This window comes from Orycteropus afer, unplaced genomic scaffold (genome assembly GCF_000298275.1).
Source record: "Orycteropus afer afer isolate SDZICR_OR568_19922 unplaced genomic scaffold, OryAfe1.0 scaffold00443, whole genome shotgun sequence".
Lineage (NCBI taxonomy): Eukaryota > Metazoa > Chordata > Mammalia > Tubulidentata > Orycteropodidae > Orycteropus > Orycteropus afer.
In genome coordinates this window covers 1,818,602-1,828,896 of record NW_006922030.1, presented here as the reverse complement: position 1 = coordinate 1,828,896, position 10,295 = coordinate 1,818,602, and the positions used below count along the sequence as shown (strand labels likewise).

At 35.3% G+C, this 10,295-nt stretch overlaps 1 protein-coding gene across 1 annotated transcript in view; it reads right to left on the bottom strand.

Annotated features, from left to right (window-relative positions):
- Nucleotides 1-4,819: 4,819 nt before the first annotated feature.
- Nucleotides 4,820-10,295, bottom strand: part of TLL1 (tolloid like 1) — a 381,362-nt gene continuing 375,886 nt past the window's right edge. The window contains exons 20-21 of the mRNA XM_007954208.2: nucleotides 6,341-6,591; nucleotides 4,820-4,954 (exon numbers count right to left, since the gene is read on the bottom strand). Of these exons, the coding sequence (XP_007952399.1) occupies nucleotides 4,820-4,954; nucleotides 6,341-6,591 (386 nt within the window). The remainder of the gene's footprint in view (nucleotides 4,955-6,340; nucleotides 6,592-10,295) is intronic.

Sequence of the window (10,295 nt, the reverse complement as noted above, 5' to 3'; positions counted from 1 at the left end):
TTTATTTGTCCTTTCTGGCAAATCTTCACATTTAAACAATTTTCAATAACATTTCTTGACATAAACACCTTCACATCAATGTCACCCCATCACCACTATGCATGTGTGCGGAGTAGAACTGCTTCATAGGACTTTCAAGGCCAAAATGCCTCTGGATAGGTTGAAATCACCATTTTTTTTTTTTTTTTTTTTTTTTTTGGCTAGTAGCCCAATGCTTAACTGTTTGTGCTACTCAAGGATTCTTGATGTGCTCTTAAGGTCCTACATTCTTTTTGAAATCATCCTGCATTGGTCCTTGCACAAGGTAGGATGTCATAGTTGGGACAAGGGACACGTGGGTAGGCTGATTCAGACTGAAAATATTCAAGTGTCTGAGGGTGGGAGGGTCAAAGGCTGGATGGAGAAGAAAGTAGATGTCCAAAATGTTTGGAGACTAATAATAATTCATAATGTTTCACAGCCAGCCTCTCCATCGATTTTTTTTTTTCTAAGCTAATGACAAAGTTTCTTTTATAACCACAGCACTAAAAGACAAGCTAAATATTCAATGACAGTCATTTAAGCATAAAAAGCTCAAGTCATTCACAGGATCAGCTTTTTTTTTTTTCCTCTTTAAGAAGTTTGTACTATAGGTGTTTATTTTATTATAAAATAGAAGAAATTACTATAATTTCAAAAATAAATCTTCTTTAGGAAGTAATTTTTTTAACACTCTGCTGCTATGCAACGTTTAATAAGTGGTATCATAGATTTTCAGATTTTCAAGAAAAAGGCAAAATCCCATTATTACTAAATAAAAATAAGAATATTGATCAACTGCTTTAAGTAAATGGTATTTTTATGTTAAAGTCAAACATTGTTATAACCAAAAAACTAAACCAAATTCACTGCCATCGAGTGGATTCTGACTCATAGCAACCCCCTTTGGGTTTCCAAGGTGGTGAATCTTTATGGAAGCAGATTGCCCAGTCTTCTTTCCATGCAGTGGCTGGTGGATTTGAACTGCCAACTTTCTGGTTAGCATCAAATGCGTCTGGCATTACCCTACTCTAAATTTAAATAAGGATGTAATTTAATGTTTCTTGTAAAAAATAACTTTTACACTTACAAAGAATAAAAATTCTTAGATGCTTTTAGAAACTTTCTATATGGCCAAACGAAATTTGCTATTTAAAGCTTACCATCAAAAATAAAGCAATAATAGACATTTAGATGTTTAAAAACAAAACTTAAGAGTACTGAGAGCTGATCGAGTGACATTGAAATTAGTGCTAGATATAAAAATTCACTTTATAGAGTCATGGGATATTTGGGGACTTTGGAAGCATAATTGCTATTTCTCAGACATTCCTTTAAAACTACTATCTTAGATATATATGCTAAATCATGATCTCCTTAATAAATTATATTTATTTAGAAATTGACTTTTAATAGTAATTTGAAAAAATCATATTAAGTGGAAGCATTTTTTCTCCCTGATTATAGTCAGTGAAAAGAGCTCTGGTGGTGCAGTGGTTAAAGCATTCAGCTAATAACCAAAAATTCAGAGGTTGGAACCTACCAGCTGCTCCCCGGAAGATAAGGCAGTATGCTCCATAAAGAGTTACAGCCTTGGAAACCTTGTCTGTCAGTTTTACTCTATCCTATAGGGTGACTGGTAGCATAGTGCCTAAGGCACTTGACTGCTAACCAAAAGGCTGGGGGTTCAAACCCACCAGCCACTCCTTGGAAGGAAGGTTGGGCAATCTACTTCTGTAGTGATACTGCCTCCGAAACCCAAGGAGGGGTTGCTATGAGTCGACTCCAACTCGATGGCAAAAATAACAACAGCAGCAACAACAATAGTGTGACTATGAGTCAGAATCGACTGGATGGCCATGGGTTTGGAGAGTCAGTGAGTAATCTACAGGCATTAGAACTTTGGCACATACAAATCACAACCAATAAACTGATGTAGGGGTTCAAAACAATTTACAAAATTAATTTAATAAGAAGCCTAGAAGAGTGGCTAATAATTATTAACAAAACAACAATGAAGCTGTCTATATTTTCATTTAACAACATATTTAAGGCAAAAACTGAATTAATATAAAACTAATAATATGCAATAAACTGATATTTCACATACAATAAAAATTGATGTTCACATTGAAGACCTAAAGTTATAATAACATCACTGTTTGCCTTCTAAATACCTTCATATTTTAATTTCTTGGGTGAGTTGAACATGCTCATTGTGCTGGTTATGACGTTGATTTAAGAATATTTTTCAAAATAGAGCTCTACATTTCTTCTACAATTCCAGATAAAATCATTTAACATATGTATGTTTACAAAAGGCTTGTGGTTACTAACACTAAACCCCAGAGTAGTAGTTTTTGTCTTTTTAATTTCCAGTACTAATTGTGGTTCTTAATGATATCTATACTTGATATTCTAATTCTCATGCTGTTCCAGAAACAGGCAATATATTTATTTGAAAGTTTCTAATTCATTCCTAAAGTTTACATTATGAGGAAAAGTTTGATCATTAAAACATATTCTATTTATATGTGTCAAGTTTGAGTCCACTACTTTTCGGAGAACAAGCTCAGACTCTAATGTTAAAAAATTTGTGGTTTAACTTCTAAATTTACACTCTGACTTCAGAAGGCTACATAACCTCTTTGAGCCTCAGTTCTTGAACTACAAAATAAAAGGACCACAGCCTTCAAAGTGTAGCATGAAGTGTAAAAAGGGCTAGTGCACATGCCTAACACGGAGTCTAGTCCACTACAGGTATTCAGTAAATTTCCATTTCTCCTCTCTTCCCCATTTCTAGTATATTTTGGCTAATGGAGTTGAATGAAAAACTATAGAATTTACTAGAATAAATTAGCTTAGTGAAAGAACTCATCTAAACTATAAGCAAGAGTTATACATTTTCAAAATAACATTCAATAAGATCAAATGGTTAGTTTTAAAAATGTATTTACATTTTATAACTCATATTCAAAAAAGGATATGCAGGGCAACAATGACAGAAAAACAAATAAGCTACATATCTGTGTGTAGTTTAATTTGTAAACATGAAGAGAAACACCCAGTTTTATTAAATGCTGCTGCATGTTCATGGACAAATAACAGAAACAGAAACAAAGCTACTTCCTATAGCAATCGACATCACCATCAAAACATACCAAATGTATCATCGTGTTTTTGTAAAGGAAATAATCTTTTATTTAATGTAGTTGATAATAATTAGACGTTCTCATTATTCATCCATGAACTCTAAGAAAGATGCTACTTCAAACAGGATTCTAGTAGAACTTGGCACATAAATTTTAGCTTTTCAACCGCCCACTACTTTTCCTCATATAGCTTCATTCACTCAGACAATCTTACATACATATACATTAATGTTAAAAACACACCTGGCTTTAAAGCAGAAAATTCATCCTAAAATCACATTTTCTACAACAGATGCAGGTCATCATATTTCTATCTGATGTTCTCAGTCAAAAGAAGGATCTTTTTGATCATGTGCAATAATTCTAAGGCATTATAAGTAGTTGTTCCACAGGACAAGTGCTGCCATTGCAACAATATAATCTTAATACATTTCACAAATGCTTTTTCTTCAAATGTCACCAGCCAGACATAGGGAGACATTCATAGTCTACAATTTGTTGGCTCAAAGGTCAAAAACATTACTTAAAAAAAAAAAATGTTTATGGAATAGCACCATAGAAAGTCATTCAGAACCAAATTCTTTTTCCAGCATTACATTTTTTAAAACTGAATTCCAGGAAGACAAAAAAAAGTTATTTCAGTTCTGACAAGTTCCACTTCTGCTTTTTTTTTTTTTTTTTTAAATATTACATTAACAATGACAACATCAACAATAATAACTACAACAACAACAGATGCACAAAATTGGCAAAAGAAAGACAATAGCAGCTGTGGTAATTTGAGTATGAACTATCCAGGCAGTCATTTAGAAGAAGAATCCTACACACAACTCTTGAAAGTTTCCTCATAAATTTCATAAGACATCACAAGATTCCTTGGATTCTGTGTGAGAAGGCAGCACTTCCACAGAAAGAATTAAGTTTACCAATCAACTGGGCATTTCAAGATACGTAAGTAAATGATGTCTGGAGTTTAACTGCAATAATAGATACTATTGACATTTCAAAATTGTCAAAGTGTCAGTAAATGAAGTGGCTTTGAGATTGTTTGTGTTTCAAAGAGGGTAAGCTAGCCTGCAAGTGAAAATAATGAAGCTGAATCATTCCAGTTTCCAAACATCAAACACACACCACATATTTAAAGTACAAACCACCTCAAAAGACTTCCATTTCACATCACCTCATATGGAGCCGTTTTGCATTGTATCTTAGATACAGTGTCAAAGCAATGATATTAAGATATGAGAAGGGAGTTTTCCAGTTTGTGACCTACAAGATCATTTTATTTCCCAAAATTTTGGAAAATTGTCAAAAAGTACACTCCGCAGGGTCACAGCCCCTGAAGATATGTCTGAATTGTGAGGCCTCTACATCAAGCTGCGCACAAAAGCTTTTAGAGTCTTCATTGAAGTATGTGATGTCCTTTTGTTGTATTTATTAATCCCATTAAGAAAGGAGTTCAAATATCCTTGTAATGCTGATCTGGGTTATGCAGAAAGTCTCTTTTAGTTCATAGATAATTCTAATTTTGCAGTTTTCTTGTGTTCAATCTCATTATATAAAACATTTGTGCTAATATCTTCAGTTTAAAAAAATACATCTTCTCTCCATTATGTGCATTCTTGTATGTTCCAATGAAGGTTTTGCTGTTATTTTTTGGTATGAATCGTATCTGGATATATTATGCTTTTGTATCTTACATGAAATCCTTTTTTGTTGATTGTATCATCAGTATGAAAATGAATTAAAACTGCATCACCAATTGAATATATCTCTTCTGGTGGCTGGAGACAAAAATAAATAAATAAATAAGCAAATGAGCAAACAATGGAGCAAGTCACCTTTTCTTCAGTGTAATTATGTTTGGCAATACTTATTTTATTATATAATTAAGTCCTCCCAACAACCATGCAAAGCAGATGTAACTGATGTGTTCATTTTACAGAAGGAAAACATGAATTTCAGAGAAGCGAATGAAATATTTAAGAACACATAGCTAGTCAGGGATATACTGAGCTTTGAACACATTTCAATCTGTTTTCAAGTTCTGGCTACTATCCTCTCTAGAACTTTTTTGTTTTGTTTTTATTCCTCAAAATTGCAGCCACGTTCATTTGGCTTACAAATAAATAAATTGAAGTTCAGATAGGCCAAAGAGACATCAAATTTGTTGTAGAAGCTGCTCTGAGGCAGAGAAACATTCAGAATACAAATCTTCTATATATTTTTTTTGTTTTAATATTAAGCACCAAGAAGATTTTTTTTGTTTCTTTTTAATTGCTACTTGGACAAGAGTTCAACTGTATTATTTAAGAAACACATTCCAATAATGAGACTAATGCATTCAGAACAAATTATGTATCCAGAAGACTCCAATAAAAACAATACCAAGCTCATTGCCATCAAGTCAATTTGACTCATAGTGACCCCTCCTTGGGTTTTCAAGGTGGTATTTCTATGGAAGTAGTTTGCCCAATCATCCTTCTGAGGAGTGGCTGGTGGGTTTGAACCGCCAGCTTCTGGTTAGCAGTCAAACGCCTCAGGCACTATTCCACCAGAGCTCCGGGAGAGCTGGAGAGATGGGGGTGGGGTGGAATATTGAGAAAACCTTTTTCTTTTTTTTTTTTTTTTTCATTTCTCAGGGCAACGTCTTCTGGCCTGTTTCTGACACTCCATATGCTGCACAAAAGACAGTGTTTGTAATGGGACGACACTCTTGCAGGGATGGCTCGGCCCGCATACTAGTGGTTGACCCTACCACTCTCACCAGATGTTTGTTGGGTAGAGGGTAAGCCAATTTGAGTTTTATTCTTTCATTCTTTAATTTAGAAAAGTGACACAATTGCCAATGGTGTGTGTTTAAGTATATTGCTTACAGATTATTAAATATTTATTTCTGTGAAATAAAACATGAATAAAAATGTTAAAACATGGGAAGTAATAAGAAATTATAACTACTGATTTGATCTGCCTCATTTGGGATTAAGCAGAAAATTCATTAGAGTTGGGGAAGTGATAAGGGAGGAAGATAACTGTTGCAAATTGTTTTGGCACTAGCAATATGATGTAACTCTTTTTGAAAAAGCAATACCAATTTTTATATGTTATACATATCAATCCTGAATCATAGGTTTATCAAGTCTATGGTATCCTATTGCTACTATATTTACCCCTGATCCACAGAATCGACCAAGTCCCACAGCTGTTGAGTCGAGACCGTCAAAGAGCTCCACATAGTCATAACCACAGTCAGCTTCTTCTTCCACTTCAAAGGTCTGGAAGGACAATTCGAGTCGAGAGCCTCGTTCTGACACTAGTAGCCATTCACAGTCCACCTGTCCTGGATAATTGTTATCACCAAATTGAGCATGTGAGTACAGATCTTGGGGTTTTGATTCAGCTTTCAATCGGCCACCACATTCTGCCCAGGATAGAAAATGAAGCAAGTAAGCTTGATGAGCATTAACAGGTCCAGTTTATTGTGCCCCATCTATCTTCTAATGTCTATTTTCATTTCCCTCACAAGACACATTTTCTATAATTGAAGAATCAAATAGTGTAATGGGTATTTTCACAGGCCTTGGACTCAGACTGCCTAGGCCAAAACCTCAACTCTAACACTTACTAGTTGGAAGGCTTTGAGTAAGTGACTTCACCTCTGTGGTCCATAGTTTGCTCAAGTGTAAAATGTAGATGATAATAATAGTAGCTATCTAAGTGAGTTTTGAGGACTTAATGCCTGAAGATCACTTAGAATAGTGTCTGGCACACAGTAATGTTCAATAAATATTCTATTATTTTTATACCTGACTTTTTATTCTCATAAGTGCTATTTTAATGGAGGATAAGTCAAGTTCTTACCTTGAGCTTACTATCAATAATCAATGAACACAGAATGCAAAGGAATAATAAATAGTTTAAAATTAAAATTAATAAAACTTCTTTGTGTATATGTATGTGTTTTCATTTTGCCTCACAGTGACCCCCTTGGGTTTCCAGGGAAGTAAATATTTATGGAAGTAGATTGCCCCATCTTCCTTCTGCAGGGCAGCTTAAGGGTTTGAACTGCTGACCTTCAGGTTAGCAGTCAAGTGCCTGAGGCACTGAACCACCAGAGAATCTATTGTATTATATAGAACTCTTTAAATATATAATATATAGAACAGTATTACTTTTCTTAAGTAATAATATTTAACTTGAGGTAGCAAAAATGTACACACATCAGTAATTAGAATTATCTTTATAATTCTACAACTTGTTAAGTTATATTTTGAATGCCTGTCCCAGTAACATAATTAATTAATTAATGCTTTTTAAAATACTTTTTCAAGACAGATATTTAAAACTTATTTATAATTAGTGTAAAAATTTTCCACGAATTTTTTATAGTTTGAAACTCAAACCTTTCCTAACAGCTACAGATTAAACAAAAATAGAAGTCTACAATGTCCCACTAACAAATATATGTGCAAACATACAAGAGAGAGAAAGATCAAATGGGACGTGAGAAAGTAGGTGAGGGAGAGAGCAGGGTGAACAGCTGTCTTGGGACGCCAGGGAACGAAGGATTTTCTGTGAAGCAAGATGTTCAGTACTGAAATAACAGAAGTCCTGGGAAATCTGGGATGAATCAGAAGGGGACAAAAACCCAATATGAAATCATGTAGACAGCTAAATAACTGGATATAAAACACAATTGTGACACTGTCATCATCGTCTGTGATAAGGTCCTCAGCTGCTCCCTATGAGAATAAAAATTAGGCAACTGAAGTTCTTCCTATTTGGATTTTTCTACTGATTTGTATATGGTTTACACAAGCTGTGGTTTGTTGATTTTAAATATTAAATGTTTCTGAATTCTCAGATATGGGACACCATTCAAGTGTGTCTGTATACATGCTGGAGCTGTCATAGACAACTTCACTTTGAGCAACCTTTCTGTTACTGTTGTTAGATGCCATTGAGTCAGCTCCAACTCATAGCAACTCTATGTACAAGAGAACGAAACACTGTCCAATCCTGTGCCAGCCTCATGATCCTTTCTATATCTGAGCCCATCGTTGCAGCCACTGTGTCAATCCACCTTGTTGAGGACCTTCCCCTTTTTCATTGACCCTCCACTTAACCAAGCATGATATCCTTCTCCAAGGAATGGTCTCTTCTGACAACATGATCAAAGTAGGTGAGATGATGTCTGGCCATTCTCACTTCCAAGGAGCATTCCAGCTGCACTTCTTCCAGGACAGATTTGTTAGTTCTTTTGGCAGTTGGTGGTACTTAAAATATTTTTCACCAACACCACAACTCAAAAGCATCAACTCTTCTTTCCTTATTCATTATCTAGCTCTCACATGCATATGAGGTGATTGAAAATACCATGGCTTGGGTTAGGTATACCTTAGTCTTCAAAGAGACATCTTTGCTTTTCAGTACTTGAAAGAGGTCTTTTGCAGCAGATTTGCCCAGTGCAGTATGTCACCTGATGTCTTGACTGCTTCCATTGGTTTTAATTGTGGAACCAAGTAATATGAAATCTTTAACAATTTCAATATTTTCTCTATTTATTGTGATGCTGCTTGTTGATCCAGCTGTGAGGATTTTTATTTCCTTTATGTTGAGATGTAATCCAGATTGTAGACTGAAGTCTTTAATGGTCATCAGTAAGTGCTTCAAGTCATCCTCACTTTCAGCAAGCAAAGTTGTGTTGTCTGCATATCGCAGGTTGTTAATGAGTCTTCCTCCAAATCTGATGCCACGTTCTTCTTCATATAATCCCGTTTCTCAAATTATTTGCTCAGCATACAAACTGAATAAGTGTGGCAAAAGGATATAACCCTGACACACTACCTTCCTGATTTTAAATCATTCAGTATCCCCCTGTGCTGCTTGAATGAGGACTCCTGATTTACATACAGGTTCCTGATGAGCACAGTCAAGTGCTCTGGCATTCCCATTCTTCTCAATGCTATCCATAATTTGTTATGATCCACACAATTGAATGCTTTTGCATAGTCAATAAAACACAAGTTAATATATTTCTGGTATTCTTTGCTTTGAGCCAATATACATCTGACATCACCAATGACATCCCTTGTTCCACATCCTCTTCTAAATCCAACTTGCATTTCTAGAAGTTCTCTATCAATATACTGCTGCAACCATTTTTTTAATTATCTTCAGCAAAATTTCACTTGCATGTGATATTAATGATAGTGTTCTATAATTTTTATATTCTGTGAGATCACTTTTCTTCAGAATGGGTACAAATATGGATCTTTTCCAGTCAGTTGGCCAGATAGCTGTCTTCCAAATTTCTGAGCATAGACAAGTGAGTGCCTCCAGTGCGGCATCTGTTTGATGAAACATCTCAATGCGTATTCTCCATCACTTCCTGAAGCCTTGTTCTTTGCCAATTCCTTCAGTGCAGCTTTGACTTCTTTCTTCAGTATCATTGGTTCTTGATCATATCCACCTCCCAAAATGGAAGAACATTGACCAATTCTTTTTGGTACAGTGACTCTGTGTATTCTTTCCATCTTTTTTGATGTTTCCTGAATCATTCAATATTTTTTCCTTAGAATTTTTCAATATTGAAACTCGAGGCTTACATTTTTTCTTCAGTTCTTTCACCTTGAGGAATGCCGAGCATATTCTTCCCTTTTGTTTTTCTAACTTCAGGTCTTCGCACATTTCATTATAATAATTGACTTTGTCTTCTCAAGTTGCTCTTTGAAATCTTCTGTTCAGCATTTTTTTTATATAATTTTTATTGTGATTTGGGTGAAAGTTTACAGAGCAAATTCACTTTCCATACAGCAGCTAACACACACCTTGTCTCATGACACTGACTATAATTTCCCACAATGCAACAGCTTCCTTCCCACCTCCTCTCCATAGTTACCTCTTCTCTGTGTCCTTTCCCCCTGTGCACTCCCACCACTCAAGCTGTTGCCCTGCACATACACAGCCTTTCTATTCTCCCATGATTGATCTCTCCAAGGAGTGTATCTACCTAATGTAAATGTTCACCTCATATATCTGTCTTTTGTTTGGCTGGAAGCCACAGGAGTGAGTTCAATTCCAGACCTGAAGGGCAGCTAGGGCCACAGGGTTGGTGGCTCCATC